This window comes from Bactrocera neohumeralis, chromosome 5 (assembly GCF_024586455.1).
Source record: "Bactrocera neohumeralis isolate Rockhampton chromosome 5, APGP_CSIRO_Bneo_wtdbg2-racon-allhic-juicebox.fasta_v2, whole genome shotgun sequence".
Lineage (NCBI taxonomy): Eukaryota > Metazoa > Arthropoda > Insecta > Diptera > Tephritidae > Bactrocera > Bactrocera neohumeralis.
In genome coordinates this window covers 62362222-62387698 of record NC_065922.1, presented here as the reverse complement: position 1 = coordinate 62387698, position 25477 = coordinate 62362222, and the positions used below count along the sequence as shown (strand labels likewise).

At 36.5% G+C, this 25477-nt stretch overlaps 1 protein-coding gene across 9 annotated transcripts in view; it reads left to right on the top strand.

The window, feature by feature from the left end:
- The window catches only part of LOC126759436 (flotillin-2), a 418004-nt gene that overhangs the window by 365701 nt on the left and 26826 nt on the right, over window positions 1-25477 (top strand). For 3 of the 9 annotated variants that reach the window (XM_050474237.1, XM_050474238.1, XM_050474236.1), the window contains one exon: window positions 6387-6525. In XM_050474237.1, the coding sequence (XP_050330194.1) occupies window positions 6387-6525 (139 nt within the window). The other 6 variants (XM_050474244.1, XM_050474242.1, XM_050474241.1 and 3 more) reach the window with 4 other exon arrangements.

Sequence of the window (25477 nt, the reverse complement as noted above, 5' to 3'; positions counted from 1 at the left end):
CAGTCCAATTGCCACGACACTAAAACGGCTATAATTTCGAAATTAATTTGAATTTGAAAAATATTTTTAGGGTGATATTTTTATATATCTTAAATATCGAATTATGAACTTATGCCCAGTAGATAAGCCTGGTGTCAAAGCTTACAGTAACTGATAATCGTTTGTGTTTTTAGAGTCTCTGTTATAGTCCTCATATCTACTATAATCGGAATATGTTTTTTTGCTAACAATATCAGCTCGGTTTTTTCAGTAGCTAGTTTTATGTCTCATGCTTCAAACCACATTTTTGCTCTAATAATCTAGTCTGAGTTTATTGCATCCTCTGTACGCTTCTTCCACACTCATCATGACATTCTGATTTGATACTTATTTTCACCAAGTAGGTAGGTAAGAGTGCCGCCCCTACGGACGGCACTTTGACCAACGTAACGTAAGACTTTTAAATGTTACTATCTTGTTTCAACATTGCGTTCAAATCATGTGGTGCCCTCAATGAAACCACTTATATCCGTTATGATTTTCTAGAGACAGTTCGGGATAGAGCTGCGCACTCACGGTAGAAGTGTAGAACCGTTTATTTATATCCTTCGAGTTTGCTGCGACAAATTTGGCTAGAAGACATTCTCATTTTTAACGCATGTTCTGCAAATTACCTGTCTCGTTATGGTAACTGTAAGCCTGTATATGTACTTTTCCTGTACCTGGTTAATGAGTCTTTAATTTTTGTCTTGTCATATTTTGAGCTTATCTGCTTTGCTTCTTGCATTTAGTTTCCTAATCGTTCTCAACAAGCACTCTATCATTTCTGCCTCGAATTTATATAGAGAGGCTCCTTGGCGAACTCGTCTGCTTTTTCTGTGCCGAAAATGTTTCTGCGACCGGGAACCGTATTTCTGAACAATTGAAGTTGACCTGCTAGTGAGCTTAAAGCCTTCCTACATTCCTGGCATTAATGTTTGGTAGCTTTACTCTTTAATTCGCTTGAATATTTATTTTCCAGTTCAATTTTCGAAACCAGTAGATATATTGCTGTCGGAACAGAGAAATTGTTGTACCACTAAGTGAGGGAAGATGAAATTGGGGTATTTTAGTTTTATTCGTGAATATCATCAGTTATAACAATATTATTTTATAAAAAGTTTATATTTATTGGTAGCATTTCCCTGGCCGCTACTTTATGTACATGTTTATGTATTGCTATTCATCAAGGCAAAGTGTGCCTAAAATTGTATAAAGCGCCGAGAATGCTCAGTATTATACCATTATAATGTCATTAAATCTTTCATTGTTATGATCCAAAAGTTGATTTATTTTTCTTTTTCAATGTAAGTCGTATAGCTTTTTGGTAAGTTATATAAATTAGATCTTTCATACCATTATAAAATATTTCTAGAACTTCACTATCAGAGTCTCCAACAATGAAGTAAATAAGGTCAAAGTAATTTCGAATTTTCGAACTAAGATCAGCTGTTCCGCTTTATTAGGGTACACATTTGAACTGAAAAGTAGCTTGGAACTTTCCCATATCTTTCTCAAAGTACATTTTTCTAATATCAATCTCATCTTCTGAAAAAATCAACTACTGTGCCCAAAAAATAAGGTGACATTGTATTTATTTTGAAAATTCTTTATTTATTCTTCCAAATCAATTTCATCCCCTTCAAAGTAATCCCCTCCCGATGCAATGCACTTATGCCAACGGATTTTCCAATCTTCGAAACACTGGTTGTAGTCACTTTCCGGGATGGCCTACAGTTCCGTCTTCGCTGCGGCTTGAATCTCCTCTATCGTATAAAAACGGTGTCCCCGAAGCGGTCTTTTGAGCTTGGTGAACAGCCAGAAGTCGCACGGCGCCAGATCAGGTGAATACGGTGGTTGCGGAACGATATGGGTTGAGTTTTTGGCGAAATGATCACGAATTACGAGGGCAGTATGGGATGGTGCATTATTGTGGTGTAAAAACCAAGAATTTTCTTTCCACAATTCCGGTCTTTTTGGGCGGATAGCGTTACGCAAACGACGCATAACGTTCAAATAATATTCCTTGTTGACTGTTTGACCGGTTGGAAGGAATTCATAATGCACAACACCACGATAATCGAAGAAAACAGTCAATATGACCTTGATTTTTGAGCGACTTTGGCGCGATTTTTTTGGTCTCGGCTCTCTTTTGGCACGATATTCGCTCGATTGATCGGTTGTTTCGGGGTCGTAAGCTTAGATCCAAGTCTCATCGCCAGTTATAATGCGTTTCATGACACCCTGGTAGTCGGAAAGCATCGTTTCACACACTTCAACGCGACGCCTTTTTTCCAAAAAATTCAATGTTTTCGGTACCAGTCGAGATTTGACGCGCTTGAGGCCCAAAACATCCTTCAAAATGGTATTGGCTGAGCCTTTCGATATGCCAACTTCATCAGCAAGGTCTCTAATTGTTAATCGACGGTTTTTCAACACCAAACCTTTGATTTGTTGAACGTGAGCTTCGTCGGTTGAGGTTGATGGTCGCCCTGAACGCTCTTCGTCTTCGACACGTTCACGGCCGGCTTGGAACTCACCATACCACTTGTAAACATTTTTTTTTAGACATAGCCTCATCACCAAAGGCTTTCTGCACCATCCTCAACGTATCCGCAGCAGAAAATTGATTCCGTAAACAAAATTTAATGCAAATTCTTTGCTCAACAAATTTCGACATCGCAAAAAACGAAAAACTCACTTTTAGCAGCTCACAAAACGACACGTGTCTCAAACAATAATGAATATTTTGACATGAAATTTGACATAAATGTGACTGACAGTACTACCAATCTAAAAAAAAAAATAATTCTCCAAATCCTTCGACGCGCGCAGTTTAAATGCAAATGTCACCTTATTACACACAGTACTATTTGGATTTAAGAACCAGTAAATCACAAATTTTGAAATGTTGATAGGCAACATAAATGTTAACGGTTTTCTTGATCACAGAATAAGTAAATTTCTAAAATTAGTTACCATAAATGAACAGTCCTGCCAATAAACGGATTTCATATATATATTATTGCAGTATATATTTTATTTCAACTTTAATATTTTTTAGATTAAACATTTGTTTCTCATACTACTTTATTTAAAAGTCCAAGTTATTTAATATAATATTTTGTTTATCACTAAATATTTATTTTATATTTAAATTAATTACTTAATCTGTTTTGCGTTAAATAAATACACATTCCAAGTAAAGAGTTTTTACTTTAATTTTATTTATATTTTTAATTTTCATATCGGTAAATGAGCGTTGGAGTGTTATGATTTCCAAGTATAAAGCAAATGAGCGCTAATGAAAATTCAATTGATTAAGGTATGTCTATTTTCTTTTCTTTTCAATTTTATTTTTATTCTAATAATTTATTTTGAACATAATATATTATGTATATATATATATATGTGTGTTTTCTGATTCATGCAGCTTTAAAACTTTAATGTGAAAGTGGAAGGAAACGTTTTTTGTTTTTGTTATCCTTGCGTGCTCTGTATGTATTTGTGCACATTTTTGTATTAAAATGTTGTAAATTATGCTGAGATCATCGCATAAACATTTTCACATTCATAATGCATTATTTTATTACTTAATCTTAAAGAAGAAAAAGAAGAAAATTGAAGGAACCATAAGATTACGCTCATACAAAATTATTTCGTGCACAGAGCGCCATTTCAAAGTTCAACATTTCGGTATATTAAAAAGCCGCTGTTATTTTAGCGCTGCCTGTAGAAGAATATGGTATGGTGGATAATTTTTCAAATGCTTCCGCTTCACATCCAAGTTAGCTTACACAATTTCAATACAAAATAATGACATAAATTTAACGTTGTTTCACATAGCTAAATCGATTTTTATGTAAACCTATCCCGTCTGGGAAATTGAACAAAAATCGGAGTATGAAACTTGTGTGTTTGAAGATTTACAATTTTGCTTAGAACAAAACAAAATCCGCCTACTGCGCTGAATTCCACTACTATAGGGCTCAATTTGTGCTTTAAGCTCAAATTTAAAAATCTCTAAGTCATAGTTCAACTCTTTCAAGTTTATGGCGAGAGATCAAACGAAAAACTACCATTCAGTAGGGGAAGGCGAATGCCCACATAACAGACCCCACAAAACAATTTTTAAACAAAACCTTTGATTTTAAGGGCATACCAACGACTTATTAAATGAATCTTTAGAAAATTTATTAAACAAACCGGACAAAGAAACTAGAAAAATTATTCAAACGAATACATAATTACTTAATAAAAAGAAAACACTTTATTTTCGGAAGCTATAATACCCTTCACAGGTGCATTTCTAATAGCAAAAGAAGGTATAAAAAGATAACGGTTGATCTAAGTAGAGGTACTTTTTTTCAAAAGCCTTTTTAGAGTATATCACGTGAGTCGTGTCGAGCTGTCATGTTACTTTTGTTCAGTATTCTTTGGTACTTCGTCTGAACAACGTTTACAAAACATACAACTTTATTCACGTTTTGTAAAAAAAAGTGTTTCGAGCGTTTTGCTCAACTTATGGTCAACATAATCGGTCTACTAAGTGGACTATTCGCAACAGCATCACCCATCTTGAGGCCCAAAATTAATTATTGGATAATATTCGACCGAATAGTCCACGTCTAGCACGCGGTGCAGAAAATAAAAATAGCAGCCGTAGCTGAGAGTGTGCAAGAACATGGATCGGCGCCGTTCGCAGCAATTCGCACCAAATTATGGAACGACTTGGCGTATTTTATGTCGAGATCTCAAGTTCAAAGCGTACAAAATACAGCTAATGCAAGAACTGAGGCCGCTCGAACTTCCAAAGCGACATCGGTTATTTCATGGCATACAGGTAGTCGGAAAGCATTGTGTCACAGACGTTAACACGACGTTGTTTTTCGAAAAAATTTCGTGATTTTGGAACCAATCGTGGTTTCACTTTTTTCTTAGTCCCAAATGATCTTTCAAAATGGTTTTCTTTGATCCTGCCGTTATTCCAACGATGCCAGTAAGATCTCTGACCTGTTAATCGTCGATTTTCCAGCACCAATTCCTTTATTTTATCGACGTGTTGATCTTCAGTTGATGTTGATGACCGTCCTGGTCGTGTTTCATCTTCAAAGCGTTCTCGATGCTCTTTGAAAAATTTATACCAATCAACACTTGTTCGCGACAAAACATTATACACGAAGGCCAATACTAAACACTAATGATTATTTTGATGTGACATTTTGTCACTGACATTATTTTGATGTGACATTTAGCACAAATGTCACTGACAGTCATACCAACCTAAAAAAATATTCGACAAAATTAAATTAAAAAGTCTGACTATCTTATGCTCACAGTTCCATTGGGTGTACCATTCTACATTTTTTTATATGTGTCCAACGGTTTTCTATAGGATTGAGGACAGCAGATTGAATTGAGCAATACCATTGTAGCAGAACCGGCCAACGCCTCTGTATTAGAGGAGCGTTTTACACTTCTTCCCTACATAGAAAATAATTTACAACTAATCAGTCCAAAGAATATTCGTCTTTAAAACCTCGTGCCACGCGATTTTTTAATGCGCGAACCTAAGGAGGGCTAAATTTCAAACATCCCGAATCTCTTTAGCAAACATTGCGCACTGGTCGCTGAGCATTGCAAACATGCTATGTCTAAGCAAGTGAAGTGTTCTATTCATATGCTTCTATATACATATGTATGTATTTGCTGTTAGGTTGCTTGCCGCCAACTGCATCGAAAATGATTGGCAATCTCATCTGCATTTGTAAAAATCCAAATCACATTTAATATAATTCATATAAATCTATGTATTGTTGTTATTGTATGTAAAAATGGTAACAATAAATTGTTATTGTTGTCATTTATGACGAAATGACTGTGTTTCACTCTTTTTTATATATCCATCCATAAAGTTCATTTGTAAAAGTCTCATTGCGTCGTTCAATTGGTGCTTCTCATTTACAAAAAATTACTCACATTTGTCATTCGATACTAAAATTGTTACGTAATCAATCAAATTTTATGTATTTATAGTTCTATATTAATCTTATAGTAATAAATTGTTGTATAGTAATTTGTTGTTTTACTTTTAAAATTACCGTTGTTCAGCTTTTAAATGTTCCTTTCTTTTTTCTTCTCTCTCTTTTGCTGTTACCAACAAAATTATAATCAAAAATAAAAAAAAAAAAACAAAAAACAAAACAAAACGTATTCAACCATCAAAAAACTTCATCATAAACCACCACCAACCAACAAAACCAACAACAAATACCAATCAATCAAACAACCAAAAACCAACCAACACCCTTACTCATCCACATATCTCCTTTCAACATCAACAACAACAACATTCTGCCTGCGCGCAGATGATGAACGTGTATTATTTTCACCATCAGGCTGACGAATTATTGGGCACCGCCAGCGAACAGTTTCTGGGCAAGAGCGTTAAGGAGATCAAGCAGACGATATTGCAAACATTGGAGGGACATTTGCGTGCCATTCTCGGTGAGTTTACATTAAACAATTCTTATTTTGAAAATAACACGTAACGATAACGGTACATACTCATATATCAAAAAGTGTTGATTATTCTCTCATTTTCATAAATTTTTAAAAGCCAAATTTATGTGGATAATAGTACTCGAAATTGATACTTTCAATAAATATTGCTAACGATACGTACTTATATTAGAAAAAGTTTGCATATAGAGGGTGATCCATTTCGAGATTCCCTACTTTTTTAAAGAAAAAACACATAAACTTAAAATTTAATGGGGAATGTTTATTATCATTCGAAAGAACATTCTTTGGCATTTATTTTTTGAAGATTATCCCTTTCAAATGTTGGTCGCGGCTACGTCTCAAATTCCACGACTTGTTGGAGCATTTCGACTGGTAACTGGCGAATGACACGGGTGATGTTTTGCTCCAAGACCTTAATCCGCTTAGACTTTAGACTTTACATATCCCCACAGGAAAAATACAAGTGTCGCCGAGATCGCAAGCTTCAATTTCAGGCATCAAATAGGCGCTTATCAAGGCGCGATAACTGTTGCCATTGAGGGTTATGGTCTCACCGGCTTCATTTTTTTTAGAAATATGGATCGATGATTCCAACGGCTCTCAAACCACACCAAACCCTTGTTTTTTCTGAATGATATGGCAGCTCTTGAATCACTTCAGGTTGCTCTTCGTCCAAAATGCTTGTTTATCTACCTATTGGAGCCAGAAATGGAACTCATCAGATCTTCTTGGAACTTTTCAAACAGTCAAAGAGCGATGTGAAGTCCCTTAGGAAGGCTTCAGTTATAATGAATGCCCAGTTTCAATATGGGTGATGGTGTTGGGAATAGTACGCTCAGTAGACTGATTTTGTTGACGGAGCGAAAATGAGCTTCGAGCAAAGAGCCAACATTAAATTTTTTTTTGGTAAAACTTTTACCGAAATGTTTCAATTGATGAAACAAGTTTATGGCGATAATTGCCTATCCCCTAGCAGAGTGCACAAGTGGTTTCAACATGTTCAAAGTGGTCGTGAGGACATAAATAACGATCAACATGTGGGCCAATCAAAATCCGGAAATCACCGGAAATTCCATCGAAACTGTGCCTGAATTCATCAAAAATCAGCCGAAATCATCATTGAAATTGGAAATGGAATTGAACATCCCCAAAACATCGTTTTATCGCATTTGGTGCGCCGTATTCGACGTGTTCGGCCCGAATATCGCGAAGATGAATGTTGGCGTTTGTGGCACGATAATGCGCCGTCTCATCGATCGACGCTTGTGACCGATTATTTGACCAAAAATCACATTTTAACCATTAACCACTCCCCGTATTCACCTTATATGGCACCGTGCGACTTCTTCCTTTTCAGAAAAATGCATTTGCCCATGAAAGGAAAGCGTTATGCAGACGTAGAGGCCATTCAAGAGGCTTGCACCGGCATACTCGCGGCAATACCAGCCAACGAGCTAAAACACTCGTTCGACATGCTTTTGGATCGTGCAAAAAGTTGTATTGAAGCAGAAGCAGACTATTTTCAATAAAATAAATTGATTTTGCCGAAAAAAAAAACATTTGTTCTGTTTTTTTTTAAGTCCTGTTTACTTTTGGAACAAACCTTGTATGTTTTACAAATGTCATCCATAAAAATATGTTTGGAATATTTAAATTATAACAGACAATACATAAATTTGCGAAGAAAGTTATATCGAAAATGGATGAAGACAACAAAAGAACCCCAAATTTCACCGCTAGCGAGTCGGGCGCACCTATTGGAACGGGTGGAAATCCCAATCCGATTCCATATTTTTTCACAAAAAATAATTTCTTATTATTCTTCTTTTGACAAATAACAAATTCAAAACAATTCAAAACAAAAATCAGCTGTTACTTCAGCACTACTTAAGTCTCCCATTTTCAGTACATAAGCATAACTTAAGTATTAACTGTAAAACACTATTTTCCGGTTTTATCTCAAGCACAAATTAAGTATGGACTGTAAAACCGGGCATAAGTAACTTATCGAAGGTATCGAAGAACTTTTCCCCTCATCAATTGAACTCGTATTTTCATGTAATTTTAAAAGAAAAATTGGAGGCAAACAAAAAGTTCTCGGAAAGTGTACCATCAAGAAATATGGAATGCAATATATTTGAATAGTGAGACCAATTTTATATACCCTTAATACATCGACGGTCATTTTGATGGACTGTAAGTTAAGGCTTACCACTGTAGGGCAGCCCGCTTTAAGTAACTTATCGAAGGTATAAAAAAAAAAGAACATCGGTTCTTTTTTGAAACGTTAGATTGGTTCCCCATTTCATCAATTAAACTGGTATTTTAAAAAGCCGTTCAAGAAAAATGCATCCGAAACACTGTTTGGTGTGTAATTTCCCCAAAAAAAAAAAATTAGAGGCAAACAAAAAGTTCTCGAAAAGTGTACCATCAGGAAATATGGAATGCAATATATTTGAATAGTGAGACCAATTTTATATACCCTTTATTAATCGACGGTTATTTTGATGCTTCAATTAAGTACATTTCTTGCTTTTCCGTTCCCTTTTTATATACTTGAAACTAATATTTTTGAACCCTACCAACAAATCCTCGGCAATTATAAAGAAACTAAAACGCGATTTCTCGGTTTTTCATTTTTATGATTTTTTTTTAATTGACGGGCAGGATAAAAAAAACTAAACGTCGTATGGAATTGGGGCAAAGTTTATTATCTTTGGCATTAAATTATCTTCTATTTAAGGGGGTACTCTCATGTGAACGCATTTACCACTTTTTAGGAATTTTTTTTTTATGCGACAACAAAATTCAATCATTTTAATTTTTTAATATATTTTTATTTGTATTTTGAAATGTACAAAAAAATTTTTTTTTTCGTTTTTTACATTTTTAATATATATTTTTTTTTTAAATCAAAGTAGTCCCCAACAAAAAAAGTAGTTCACTGGTCATGGTGATAGCGGCTGTTCATGTTATTATTCAGTAGTTCTGCGGCTATCGTCCCTACCAAAGATAATCAATTTCATTAAAACAAAAAATGTCGAAGATCAAAAAAGTCACGAAAATATTGTTTTTTTCGATAAAAATCGTTTAAAAAAAATATGAAAATATTTTCGAAAATAAGCAATTCTGATAGGGAAGTCAACTATAAATAAGTAGAAGAACATATGTAAATTTTATGACAATCGGTAGAATACTTTTTTTTATGACCATGACAGAATTAAATGATGATTCGAGAAAAATGCGTTTAGAAACGTAGCAGCTGCAGACTTGTCATGGCGCCTGGTAGACAGTCGCTTACGACACGTCGGCGAATATGAACTGTAACTTATCAAATACTATGAATTTCGGTCTGAATTTTTCACAGCATGTTTTCAATAGATTTTACTGTCAAAATATAAAAAAAAAATCGATTTTTCGAAGTGATTACATGAGAATACCCCCTTAAACTAAAAAAAGTAAGAAAAGTCAAGGTTGAACATATTTTTAACAACAAAAAGTAAAATTTTTTTGGTCAAAAAGCACTTTTTTTCAATTTTAAACAAAATTTTTTAAATTTTAAACTTTTTTGGAATTTTCTTAGTTTGACTAGAAGATAAAGAAGATTATTAACAAATATGAATATCTTTGAATATCTTGTTTCCGGTAGAAATTGCGACCTGCATCCTGCCCGCCGTCCGAAAAATGCACATGCGAGATGCATCGGGCAATTGCTTCCCAAAGGCAGAATATCAAAGATTTCGTGTCCAAAAAATTTGTGAAAGATGTTGAAATATATAACTATAAACCCTAGCAATTTCGCTTGAATCAATTATTTCTTTCCCACCCAAAAGCCGATGTGCTGCCCAGAATGTTTACACTTGCCCCACTCACATCAGAATGGGACCGAGTTGGATACTGGCCTCAAGACTCAAAGCGCTTTGTCGATTTATGAGGGTATTATGAGCGATTGTTTAGGCGTTTTAGGTACCATAATAAACCGGCGTTCTAAGCTGTTCAAGTTAGCTATCTATTCGACATCATAGTCTAACCTAAACGTATTAACAATTTCCGTGTTCCCCTAGAACTCAGCGTAAATACAGAAGAGTTCAACTTTGAAAAGCCGCTTCATTTAACAATTTTAGAGTCTTGTAGTATGTAAGTCATTATTTTTTACTTTCCGCAAAATGACGTGCAGACGCAACATCACTTATACTTTTGACGACAAATTCTCTTTCATCAACCAAGTTAGGCTTCATTCATCATATTTGTTACGAGATCGTTGACCCTCGAAGATTCCATCACTAGTCAGGCTTTTTAGACCAGACAAGTGATTATTACGTAAAGATCAGGTCTTATAAAACTGGATTAAAATAATAGCCTCACAAAAAACGAATCACAAAAATAACTGTAGTTTCATTTTTTTTATAAGGATTGTTTAATGTTTTTACCATATTCTTACATATTTGTACTCATAAGCTACACGTACTAACGGTAATAACAAAATCAAACATGAGTTTTTCTATGCGTTCCAAAAGTAAATTAAAACTTCAGAAGACATTTAAATGAAATGCCGCAAAATGTCTGGTAGCGCTAAGAAACTATTTATTAGCGCTTACTAATGCAGCGGGATTGACCAATATTCATACAAGTAGGATAACCACCTACCTAAGTGTGAGCAGAGAAGACGGAGGTGGAGACGACTGTACAGATATAACAGATACATACTGCGAATAAGGACACTCGAGTTGAAGAGCCACACACCATAAGTAAATGGGTAACATTAAAAGAAACAAAACGGGCGATAAAAGCGTGGAGGTCATACATGTAATTCGAGTGTTAGGTGATATGAATATGCATTGGTATACGTACAAGACGATGAAAAAATTGCGAAGAATAAAAGTAGAAAGGGCGCACAGTCAATGAAGGAAGGCAAAGTTAGAAAAGACTGAATATAAGTACTTTTATTATTTTTTCCTTGCTTGTTCTCGTGTTATTGCACGAGCAACCCAAAGCGATTTCATGCTATCCAGGCGAATGAACCAAGTCTTCCCGCAAGACAATGGAATTTAATTACAATGCTAAGATTTGATTTGAGCAGCGCTGGCATACAATAATGGCGCTAGAGAACGGGAGCGAAAAGGAATTTAGCTAAATGGACAAGTGCTTGAGGAAAGTAAATGAGTTCAGAAGTATTTAATTTCCTTAATAATAAGGTTTTATTTTTAGTGCCACACATTTAAATGACAAGGGAATGGAATGTAGAAGATTTATAATGGTTGTCAAAAAAGTTTTGCGGTATTTTTATTGAATTTTTTTTTTTTTAATGAAATTGAAATGAATTTTTGATGACTCATGCCCAGCTCTTGACCGATGCTACGGCTGCTACTATGCCGGTCTCTTTCGACCAATTCAGCGATTTTATCGCAATTTTCGACGACAGGCCTTCCGGAGCGTGGCGCATCTTCGACCACCTCTACACCAGAACGAAAACGTTGAAACCATCGTTGTTGGAAACTGTATCGGGTCCATAAACTGCACAAATTTTATTGGCGGCTTGAGATGCATTTTTGCCTTTATCGTAGTAGTACTGTAAAATATGCCGTATTTTCTCTTTATTTTGCTCCATGTTTGCGACGCTATAACTCACGAACGACTTACAAGAAGCGACAATCAATCAAACACGCCTTAGCGCGTGAAATGAGCTTTCCAAAAAGGTATAGCATGACCCGATGCGACGAATAAAACTAGAACTACGCGATTTCAGCGCCATCTAGCGAAAATACCGCAAGACTTTTTTGACAACCTATTATTAGTCATAATATAAGATTTGAAGCCGCTACGATGTCTCTTAATTTTGAGAAAGCTTAGGAAGAAAACTCTTACATTGACCAATATATAAGATGGAAAGACAAAGGAATGTTTGTAAATCCACATACTTGATATATGGGGACTAGTGAAAATATTGCCTCGATTTTATCCATTTTATTTGAGGGCTTGAATAGGCTTGTTTGGATGTGGACAAGTTTTGGACACAAGCTGAGACACTTCAAAAGAATTATTGCAAAGTTTTATCTGGTTATATCAATTGCTTATTGCTACGTGTTGAAAGTGAAAGAATCAAGTGGAATTTAAAATTGTGCTATATCAAAAGCAGGCGCGGTTTTAGTCCGATTTCGCCCATTTTTGCACTGTCATATAGGAATATGAGAAGAATACCACGTACTAAATGTAGTCGAAATCGGTCGGTCAGATCCCGAAATGTATGATTTCAGGGCTGTGTCACGCCCATCGTCCATTTTTACCGTGCTTCCATAAACCATCTCAGGTGTAAAATTTGATGTCCCTGTCGTCCATTTTTATCGCACTTTTAGTACTTTTTAACAGTAACGGTATTTTTATATGCGGAGTGAGCGGGGTTATCTTCTGATTTCAACAATTTTTTCAGTATCGGTAGGAGTGCTTAAGAGATTTAGCTATTGTGGCTCAGTCAGGTCCTCCTCCACCTAGTCTTTCCAACGGAGTGGAGGTCTTTCTCTGCCTCTGTTTCCCCCCTGCGGGTACTGGGTCGAATACTCTCAGAACTGGAGTGTTTTCATTCCATTTGGCGTAGCCGCTGTCTCTTAATTCGCTGAACTATGCTATTGTCGTCGTATATCTCGTACAGCTCATTGTTCCGTCGACTGCGGTTTTCGTCCTTGCCAATGCGCAAAGGACCATAAATTTTTCGCAGAAACTTTCCCTCAAAAACTCGTTACGCCGATTCATCGGCTGTTGTCATCGTCCATGCCTCTGCGCCATATAGCTGGGGGTGATGAGTGACTTGTAGAGTTTGGTCTTTGTTCGTCGAGTTTGTTCTGAATTGCCTACTCAGTCCGAAGTAGCACCCGTTGACAAAAGTTATTCTGCGTTGAATTTCGAGGCTGACGTTGTTGTTAGTGTTACTGCTGGTTCCAAGATAGACGAAATTATCTACGATTTCGAAGTTATGACTGTCAACATTGACGTAGGAGCCAAGTGGCGAATGCGAAGACTGTTTGTTGGCTAACAGGAGATATTTCAACTTGTCCTCGTTCCTTGCCAGACCCATTTACTTGGTTTCCTTATTCACTACGGAGAAAGCAAAACTAACGGCGCGGTTGTTGAGGCCAATGAAATCAATATCATTGGCGTATGCCAGCAGCTGTTCGTATAGAAGAACAATGCCAAACAGCGAAAAGGAAGAAAGACTGGTGCGCTGTTGTAAACTCGGCTATAACCGCGTAAGCTGTGTCTACGCCAATAGAGAAGAAAATACAGACCGTATCATGCTATACATAGCTAAAAGTTTCCGGAAGTGACCTTTACATTAACCGTTTGCTATAAATTTCAGCCATAAATGTCCTTAAAGAACATAAGTACCTTTGTGTATCCAAAAGGTGATTAGTTTTATTGTCAAGTCATTGACGTACATTAATAAATAAATTGTTGGAAATTTTGTTTTGTGTCTTCTCGTTGTGCTACGATAAGTCTAATAGAATAGTATCGATTGAAAAGTAAACATGACGATGACGCCAACTCACATGTCACAAGCTAGACAAATTGTTGTGTACATAGGGATAAGGAAAGTATAAGGTCGCGACCATTACTTACAATGTAACTCGTAGGACGATATAAATAGTTTATATATTCTATATTTATACTATTCTAAACTCGCGTAACTTTTATGGAACCCTTTTAATATTTCCATTAATGAAAAAATTTATAAAAAATCGGTTGAAGTTTGATTATTTGTGTTATTCTATCTTATTTTTCTTAGAATATATGTACATATTTCAAAACATAAATATTTATTATATTTTATATGAGAACTGTACCCTTACTGTTACTTTGTTTGTTATTTGTAAATACCTATATATACTATATTATCATCATTTATAATGCTTTTAGAAGTTTATAATTTATACACCTACAAAACAACAAAACAAAAATCAATGTCATATATAAATCTAACCGGCGGCACCCTTAAGAAAAACTGCTATTGATTTTCTTCATTGCTTAAGGAAGGAGTAGGTCACCAGTGTGCTAAGTTGTCACTGAATAACAGAATGACAATGCTAGTTATTGTGGTAACTCGCCAGGTGTGCATGATATAATTACTGACTAGCTGACATTTAACCGCGGTTAGGTAAACTAAAGCTTTTCTAGGGTATTCATTAGAAGGTTGTTAGTAATCCTCCAAAATAATCGAGTTAAATACAGATAGATATGCATAAATGTATGTATATAAATGATCAGGATGACTAGACGAGTTGAATTCCAAGTGACTGTATGAACGTCCGTATGGGACTCTGTCTGTCGATGCAAGCGATAACTTGCGTACTGATTTAAAAATTGAATTGAATAGAAATTAGTTGAAACAGTTTCAAAAAGTGGGCCACTAATATGTACAAAGTGCAAATCTCACAAACCACTAAAGTTAAATCAAACCTAAAGTTAAATCAACAAAACTTGATAAGCATTAATAAATGCTTCTAGCTCCTTCCCATACACTCTGAATAATGAGTGAAATCAGATGATAACCACGCCCACTTATTAAAAGTACGACTACTTACTAATATTAACACTTCGGAAACACTAAATTTCACATCCAACAAAATACGAAAGGGATTCGTTGAAAAAACGTAACGTAACGTGGGTAACGCCCACTTTTAGATGAAATTTCATATCTCAGGAACTGCTCGATCAAATTCAACAAAATCTTGCATACTTTCCGAATTTTTTAGTTGAAAAGTTTTACATTGAAAACAGAATTTTATTTTAAAAATTAGATTTTCAATCCAATGTTGGGATTAAACATTATTTTTATGAGTTTAAAAATTTTAAATTTAATTCTTAATTTGAATAAAGTAACCAAACGCGAAAGTTTTTTTCTTTCTTAAAATTCTTAAATTTTATGCTCTAGATTAAAATTTTTTATTTTTTGTGGAATTGAATTTGTTATTTTTGATTTAATTTGTTCAATGGCTTTTAATAAGATGTCTTGTAAATTTACTATCAATTTCCTCAAAAACCGTATTGTGAGAATTTAGGAACTTCAGAATTTGCTTGGCTTCTAGTTCCTAAATTTTATATACTACTTAATATCGAAGATATTTTGTAAAAATTCACTTTTGTTCGAACCACCTCATGAAACTTGTAGGTAGGTAGATAAAAGGGGCGGCAGAACATCCTTGGCCCCGGGCGCCCGAAGTTGTAGCTACGCCACTGTTAAGACATTGAAACAACAATGGCTGAAGTCGGATAATAAATTTCCAAGCCCTCCGATACCGAATACCACAAGTCCTAAGTCCGACTTTATACCGTAAATACAGGTCTATGTTTGAGATATAACGGGTGATCCAATTTTCTCAATAGCCTTTTTTTGACAGATCACGTCAGATCATTTCGTCAGTTAAAGACTTTCGCCTGAACAACGTTGACAAATCGTTCAACTTTATTACGAAAATTCAGGTTCTTATAGTCAACATAATTGGCGTCTTGAGACCCAGTATTGGATAATATTCGACCGAATCGTTAACGTCCAGCACGCAGGGACAAAAATATAGCAAACGTAGTTGAGAGTGTAAACGAAGACCAAGGAATGACTTGACGAGATCTTAAATTGAAAGCGTACAAAATACAACTTGTGCAAGAACTGATGCCACTTGACCTTGCCAAGCCACATTGCTTCGCCTATGTGTTCTTGAAAAGTTCCAAGAAGATCCGACGTTTTCGAGCAAAATTTTGTTTAGGGATGAGGCGCATTTCTGGCTCATTGGTTATGTAAACATGCAAAATGCCGCATTTGCGATATTTGCGACAGAGAGCAACCTGTAGATATTCAAGAGCTGCCATTTCATACAGAAAAAAAAACGGTTTGGTGGGAGTGGGCCGGTGGAATTATCGGTCCATATTTCTTGAAAAATGAAGCCGATGAGAACATAACCCTCAATGGCAACCGTTATCGCGCCTTGATAACCCACTTTTTGATGCCTAAAATTGAAGCTCGTGATCTCAGCGACATTTGGTTTTAACAAGACGGCGCCACTTCCCACACATCGCATCAATGAATGGATTTATTTAAAGAACACACGGTGATCAGACACAGATTCTGTCAAGAAAGTATCGGAAATTCTTCATTTCCCCCTCTCATCTCCGCTTATATGGAAGACAGGTAAATTTTTTTTCTGGGTTGGTATAACTGTCCTTAATTATGATGCCAAAAATTAGCGCGATCTGTCAACCAGTGTGTTTACAGCAGCTGTTTATGTCAGTCGACCTCAGTAGTGTTTGTCGAATTTTACAAAATTTTTTAACCTGTTTGTGTTAAATTTTGGCCAAACACTCAACAAATCTCATTGAACAAGTACCGAATCTCCCTGTTTTAGCTCCATCTGACTTTTACCTTTCTTCACACTGAACTATCCACTTCGGGGAACACGCTTCGACTCAATTGAAGACATCAACACAATTTCGACGCGAGAGTTGAAGGCCATCCCGGATAGTGCCTATAACAAAATGTTTTGACGATTATGAGAAGCGTTGGCACGTGGGCATCGCTTCAAATTGATGTCACTTTGAAGGCGATAAAATAAATTTGTATGATGATTGAAAAATGTTCGTTTTATTTTTAAATTCCCGATATAGAAATTTCACGTTTTGGGTCAGTCGATTGACCACCAAGATCGTGTGATATTACGTTATATTTTTCCTGAGGAGATATGTAAAGTCTAAGATCTATACTCGATAAATCGATTGCTCGAAGGAGTCATCGAACGGGTGAACCATCTGAAGCATAGCCGCGGCCAATATTTGAAGAAGATAATCTTCAAATAATAAATGTCAAAGGATTTACAATTACAATAAGCATTCCCCATTAACTTTGACTTTGTTTTTGTTTTTAAGTAGGGAACGTCGAAATGGATCACTCTTTATATCAAACTGCAATATGTTGACTAAGTCTAAGTTTGACATTATGCCGGAAATATCTATCAATGTTTGAGATATATTAATAAAATCAGGGATAATACTTTCATTATATAATAGGTATCGTATCGTGTATGTATCGAAAATAGGTAAAATCGGGTCAATAGTTTTTTGTATAATGTGATTATAATCGAACATAAGACTCTCCAGTTACTTTCAAACAGTGCGATATTTTAATGAAGTTTAATGTTTTTTTAACCTGAACTGTGGCTGAACCTTTAGCTGAAGAATTTTACTACAATTTGCTGAATATGAATAAAATCAATCTAAACTGAAACCGCTAATATAAACATATTTGCACATGCACTTACTTTTTCCTCTTATACTCAATATTTTAAATTTAATCACTTTGGAGGATGGATCTCAATAGAAGATATCTCAGTTAAATTAAACAAAAAGTTGCGTTAGTAAGATTAATTTTAATAAAAGTAACCATATCGGACTAAGTGATTATAGGACCTATAACTTCGGTTAAATATCAAATATGATTATAATCCTTTCACGCTTTCCTCGAATAATAAATACAATATTTAACTCTTTCGTCACATTTTTAGATATAAAGTTTCGCCAATACCTGAAAATATTCCCACGGCTTTGACTTTTGAAAATTGTGAGAGTATTAAATGTTCGGCAACACCCGAACCGAGTTTTCCCTAATTGCAAATATTTGATATGAATGACGGCTAGACATATAATACAACTTTGAAAACGGTTTTGGAATACATTAGAGTAGTATTGTTTCTCCATGAAGTTGGTTCGGGTGGTTCAATTTTGAAACTCTTTCTTTCTTTCTCTTAAAACATTAGCATTCTGATATGGCATATTCAAAGGACCTCAGCCAACATTGCTCAAAATTCTGTTCTTTAGCTGTAACTGCCAAAAGAACATTCAAGAATTCATTTCTTTTTCTTCTTAATTGGCGTAAACACCGCTTACGCGATTATAGCCGAGTTAACAACAGCGCGCCAGTCGTTTGTTCTTTTCGCAACGTGGCGCCAATTGGATATTCCAAGCGTAGCCAGGTCTTTCTCCACCTGGTCCTTCCAACGGAGTGGAGGTCTTCCACTTCCTCTGCTTCCCCCGGCGGGTACTGCGTCGAATTCCTGGAGTGTTTTCATCCATTCGGACAACATGACCTAGCCAGGGTAGCCGCTGTCTTTTAATTCGCTGAACTATGTCAATGTCGTCATATATCTCGTACATCTCATCGTTTCATCGAATGCGATATTCGCCGTGGCCAACGCGCAAAGGACCGTAAATCTTTCGCAGAACTTTTCTCTCGAAAACTCGCAACGTCGACTCATCAGTTGTTGTCATCGTCCAAGCCTCTGCACCATATAGCAGGACGGGAATTATGAGTGACTTATAAAGTTTGGTTTTTGTTCGTCGAGAGAGGACTTTACTTCTCAATTGCCTATTCAGTCCGAAGTAGCACCTGTTGGCAAGAGTTCGTTTAGTTTTCATTGGTACTGTTTTTTACGTGGCGGGTCCCAAACCCAGCGCACAACCTATGTAGGGAATATTTCGCCTTCTCACTTTAGCTCGCCTTCAAACGGATGTTCTTAGGCTACCCAGAGGATACTTGGTCAAAGACCGGAAGTCGTGAGCTGTTTGAGTCATATGTAAAAGAATCGTTTCTGGCCACTCCCAAGTGAATGGCGATCAGAGAACTTTCCTCACTTGCGTGAACTTCTACACATGACTCCATCCTCCATCCAAGAATTCATTTAGGCTTTAATTTTTTCACTGAGGCGCAATGTACATAGTGTTTTTGCAAATTTTACTTACGAAGATCGTGCTTCCATTTATCTGTAGGTATTCAATTAAAGCTAAAAGACGTATTTTCTTCAGTCTTAATTGATCACGTTTAATAACCCCAAACTGAATAGTGTTGTTGACCAAAAATGCACACTGTTAGTTAAATTTTTTATATTTTTATTATTGTGACCTCGCTACTCAATTCGAATAAAACAAAACTTAGTTCATAAAGAGACTCGTAAAAATATTTACTGATTGCTCCCGGTAATAGTTACATATTATCATCATCAGAATCGCAGACAATTTGTTCACAAACCAAAAGATACGAGACAGTACAACGATGGAAATTACTTTATCATTGCCAGCGGTTGTGAGGTTAGCAGCTGGAGGGATTGTAATTGAGTACATCTGCGTTTGACCGTGACCGCCGCCGCGTTTATTGCTCTCTCTACACTATTATTGTTGATTAAATAGAATATAGAAAAAATGAGGAAGTGAAAACAGAAACGTTTGATATTCTTTAGTCTCGTTTCTGTGTATTTTCCATTTTAAAGCATTGGGGTTGTCGAGATAAAGTCTCTGATTACATTTAACTAGTAATAACTTTTACAGCGCATTGAAGTCTGCACATAATTAGTACACAATAGGTAATTTTTGTAAATTTCCTACAACAATTTTATCATGAATGCTCCATAGCACTCCTGAGCACCGCCTTAAATACTGTCTATAACTCATTCACTAATTTAGTTAACGCACTACAAGTAGTTTTCAGCATAACCTTTTATTTTACCTACTTTTTAAAATTTTAAACCGCAAATCCTTCTCTTTATTAACTGTACCGATAGTTTAGGTTAGTTTGGTAGGCCAATAAGCCACACATAGACCAGTTTTAGTCCTTTACGAGACCAGATGGAGTTCAGTTGATAGGTCAACGAGGAGCAGTCATCCTTTAGGATACCTGCGTTTGACGCAAATTTTAACAGACTATGTGGCCTCACTATCGATACCTCCTCCAGTGTATCATAGCATGGAAATCCCAGAAGCTTTCAGCATAGTCTTGTCAATGCGGGCAAGTGCACAAGAGATGCTCCAATGTTTCCCTAGTGCCTTGCTCTAGACATTTCTTGCAGTCTCAGCGATCTGTTAGCACCATTCTGCGCGCGTGTGTCGCCACCATACAGTGACCAGTGACCTTCTATCGAGTGCCAATAGGAATTTTGTCTACCGTTTTGCACACAATTTTTGCAGTTTTACACCCAGGTAGCTCGTTCTATCGTGTTTTGATTTTCTTTACCGTGCTACGGATATTAGCCGTACACCATTCTTGGCAATCTCGTCCACTATTTCATCAACTTTGCTTCCGCCGTTTTTTTTTTTTTGTAAATTTAAGGCGTTATTGTATAAAAACGGTTACAAAAATGTTATTCAAAATATTGGCCGTCGCTGACTACTACTTTTGACCATCTTTCTGGCAGCATGCGTATTCCGTGACGAAAGAACTCGTCATCTTTCGAGTCGATCCAAGTATCAATCCAATTTTTGACTTCTTCATAAGAACTGAAGTGCTCGTTAGCTAGACCGTGTGCCATCGATCGGAACAAGTGGTAGTCAGATGGCGCAACGTCTGGAGAATACGGCGGGTGGGGTAAGATCTCCCATTTCAGCGTCCCCAAATATTTTTTGACCACCTTTGCGACGTGAGGCCGAGCATTGTCATGCTTCAGAATGACTTTATCGTGTCTTTCCTCGTACTGTGGCCGTTTTTCTTTTAGTGCTCGGCTCAAACGCATCAATTGCGTTCGGTATCGATCTCCTGTGATGGTTTCACTTGGCTTTAGCAGCTCATAATATATCACCCCAGCTGGTCCCACCAAATGCAGAGCATGACCTTGGCGCCGTGAATGTTCGGTTTTGCGTCGACGTGGAGGCATGTCCAGGCTTTCCCCATGACTTTCTTCGCTTAGGATTATCGTAGTGGACCCATTTTTCGTCGCCAGTTACAATGCGATGTAAAAATCCCTTTCGGTTGTGTCTTTGAAGCAGCTGTTACCATGCAAAGAAGCGCTGTTCGACATCTCTTGGTTTCAAGTCGTAAGGAACCCAGTTTTCTTGTTTCTGAATCATCTCCATGGTTTTTAGGCGTTCTGATACGGCTTGCTGTGTCACTTGCAACGATTCGGCCAATTCCTCTTGGGTTTGAAACGCATCTTGGTCGAGTAATGCTTCCAATTCAGCATCTTCGAAAATCTTCTCCCTTCCACCACCATGCCGGTCTTCGACTTCATAATCACCATTCTTAAAACGTTGAAACCATTCGCGACATGTTCTTTCACTTAGGACAGCCTCACCGTACGTATCCGAAAGCATTCGATGAGCCTCAGCCGCACTTTGCTTGGAATTAAAAAAGAAAAGCAAAATTTCCCGCAAATGTCGAGAATTCGGCTCAAAAAGTGACATTTTCAGTTGAGAATAAGTTTGGGATGCAAACAGATCTCTACAAATATTTTGTTGGGTTAGTGTTGACACAAATGTCCAAGATCGATATAAAACGATTTAATCGACCAGTGCTTGACCCTAGAGACATCTGTTGGAAAACGACGGAAGCAAAGTTGTGTAATATGCGAACTGGCACCAAGTAGAAGTGAACTTGTTTGAATTTGTTTTGAAATATACTTCAGTGGTCCGGTAACTTGAGAGGCTGTCTTATGCCTAACTCTGGTGACAATATATTCCACTAACTCCATCCTCTATTTTCGAACCAACCGTATAAATGTTTGCAGTGTTGCGCGCAGCTAACATACCTTAACGTCAACCATACTTTTCTATGTTTACTTTGAACCTTTTTTCCCAATTGAAAAGTTGGATTTTGCTGCGCAGTTATTAGCGAAAAGATTTATAGGGGCAGGTTTAGTACCAGTTCAAGAGCCGCCGTTGGAATTTTGTTCTTAAAGCTCCCGTTACGCCTGTCCACCATACCACTGCACCGTAGAGCAAAATTGGTCTTACAATAGCCTTCCCCACTCTTTCTACCACATTGTGCTTCCTCAGCAGTTTGCTGTCCAAGACTACCCAAGGTACTTGTTGCGGTCCTGGAGAAAGACTTGTATCCGATTTATCGAAGGGAACCTGTACCGTATAACAATTTATATTTGGAGCTTGGTCATTACACTTTCGATTAACGGTATTTTGTGGGCATGGAAATGATCCTATTACACTCATTTGCAATACAAACCTCTCTTGAGAACCAAAGAATGCTATACCTAGTTTTATTACGATATCTCAATTTTTACTCAAGCTATCGCTTTCACGGACGGACAGACAACAGTCACCCGGTTTTCGTCTCGTCAGTCTGATCATTTATACATATATGTACATACCTATATGTATATCACTACATCTATCTCGATTAGTTTTAGGTGTTACTAAAACTCTTTGTTGCAACATGTTGCGTGAGTATAAAAATTGTTGATTCTTAAGGCTACTGCCCGACAGCTCTACGTGACGTATGCGCAACCTCAAACAAAGTATTCCTTGTACCAAAAGCTTAGTACATACATACATATGTATGGATTACAAGAACGCAAATTCTGAAAAACATAAATAAGAATGTTTTTGAACAGGCATTCACTCTGCTGCGCCAACCAAGAAATATGTGAGCTTAAAAGGCAAAATGTGGGCTGAACCGCAATTTTATTGCACACCATTAACCTCTAGATGAACGCCACAGCATACACCACTATCAACCAGCATCAACAACAAACAGAATAACAGCATCCTTCACGAAGGGACCACAACTTGTACACCCTGAAAAGAAAGCTACAGGCAAAGAAAGAGATTCTTTATTGCAGCTCATTTGCCTGCAGCTGCGAAAGGAAACAATGAAAGAATAGTGGAGAAATAGTGACGTTAAATACAACTGCGAAAATCCTAATGCAAATACATACATACATGTGTGTACATGCTTATACAGGTATATGCGCGTGTGTATGCATTTGAAGTGCGCCATCGTTTGCGCTCGTTATTAGCTAAAGCGCATCATTTTCATATACATATCTATATGATATCATTACACACAGCTGTACTCGCATACTTGCGGCAACTATTGGAAGAATCGTATAAAATCGTATATTGTTGACGGTACACAAAAGCTGTCTCCTGAACAAAAAACTATTCTCTTACAAAGTATGCACATAAACTAGTTCATAAAGCTTTTCACTTGAATTATAAGCCCTGCTTAGTGAGTAGAATATCTGTTTTAGCGGCAGACCATACCCCACTAACGCCACTAGGTTTATTTTTAAAGCGAACACACATTTTGTTTAGTCAGCGCTTCGTGCTTTGCCAACGGCAACATGTTGCAAGCGCCACCCGCAATGTTTAGCGACATTTCCCACAGTGTTTTTAGTATTTGAATGAATAAAACCATACAAAAACAAATTCAATTGATGTAATATATGTGTGTACGGGTATGTAAACAAAATTCACTTGCTGACGACAATAACCAGCACACAGCTGATTAGCAATGAACCGTACACTGCAATGTTGCTGACATTTGCGCGCCGTTTTCAGTCTGCGGTTTACATTTGGCGTTAGAAGACGTGGTTTGTTTTGTCCCGTGCGCGTTATTTCCCTCCAATTCGTTACAAACGTGTTCGCCATTCTTAAATTAGAGTACTATAGGAATTTAAATATTGTTTTGTTTGGAATAACGAGGCAAATACGGAAGTTGTGTGACAAAATAAATGAATTAAAATAAAACATATACACACAAGTATGTGCAGATCTATGAAAAATAGTTGAATTATTTACTCACTATTGATTTAATAAGCGACCTTCTGTGTGTTGTCATATTTGTCGGGAAGTGTGGGCTAAAAGTTTTCTGCTGCAAATGAAATATTAAAAAATTGTTTATATAATTATAAAAGTTTACTTTTATAAGGTAACAAACATGATAAAGTAATTATAACTGAAGAAATTAATGAAAACGCGTAAAAATACGAATACATTTTTTTATATAAAAACTGGCAATGCAATATTAAAACAAGTAAGGGTGGGCTAAGTTCGGGTGCGACCGAACATTTTATACTCTTGCAACTTGCAAGAATCAAAGCCAGGGAAATACTGCTAGGAACGATAAAGGATTATATAAAAAGGTTCACACAAAAGTTCAAGTAAAACGGTTGTATAGAACTTGAGATAATGCCGGTACCGTGTGGAAAAACGTAGTTTCGAGAAAAACGCGTATAAAAAAGTTCGATACGGCCAAACCTTGCTAGGTACTGCGTCACTAAAGTAAATGTAGCTCTTAAAATAATTATAATTTTTAAAAATCCTATAGAGGATATGTTCTTAAGGGTCTAAACTTTAAATATATGTATGAAAAAAATCGAATTTTTCAAAATTCTAGGGTATAATACCCCCTTAAATAGTTACAATAATTGCTTCTTGATTTGTGTACTGGAAACTGAACGAATCAAGTGAAATTTAAAATTGTGTTATATAGGAAGTAGGCGTGTTTGTAGTCCGATTTCGCCCACACTGTGTAAGAGTGCCATGTGCTAAATTTAATCGAAATCGGTTCTTCAGGTCCCGAGATATGTGATTTCACTAAAAAGTGGACGGTACCAGGCTCATCGTTCAATTTTCACACCGCCTCCCATAGAGCTCTCTCATATCATCTCGATGGTAAAATTTAATGTCTCTAGCAGTAGTTTTTAACAGTACCGTTATATGGGGAGTGAGCGGGGTTATTCTCCGATTTCATCCATTTTCACCTGTCGGTACAAGTTCTTATAAGATTTGTACTTGGCAAATTTAATTGTTGTAGCTTAAGTGGTTTAGGAGATATGCACATTAAACTTGTTAGACGGCGGGGCCACATCCACTTTTTCAAAAAGATTTCACACAGGTGCCCCTTGCTACTGCGATCCTCTGTACCAAATTACAGCTTTCTATCGTAATCTGTGCCCAAAAAATAAGGTGACATTTGAATTTAAACTGCGCGCGTCGAAGGATTTGAAGAATTATTTTTTTTTAGGTTGGTAGTACTGTCAGTCACATTTATGTCAAATTTAATGTCAAAATATTCATTAGTGTTTGAGATACGTGTCGTTTTGTGAGCTGCTAAAAGTGAGTTTTTCGTTTTTTGCGATGTCGAAATTTGTTGAGCAAAGAATTTGCATTAAATTTT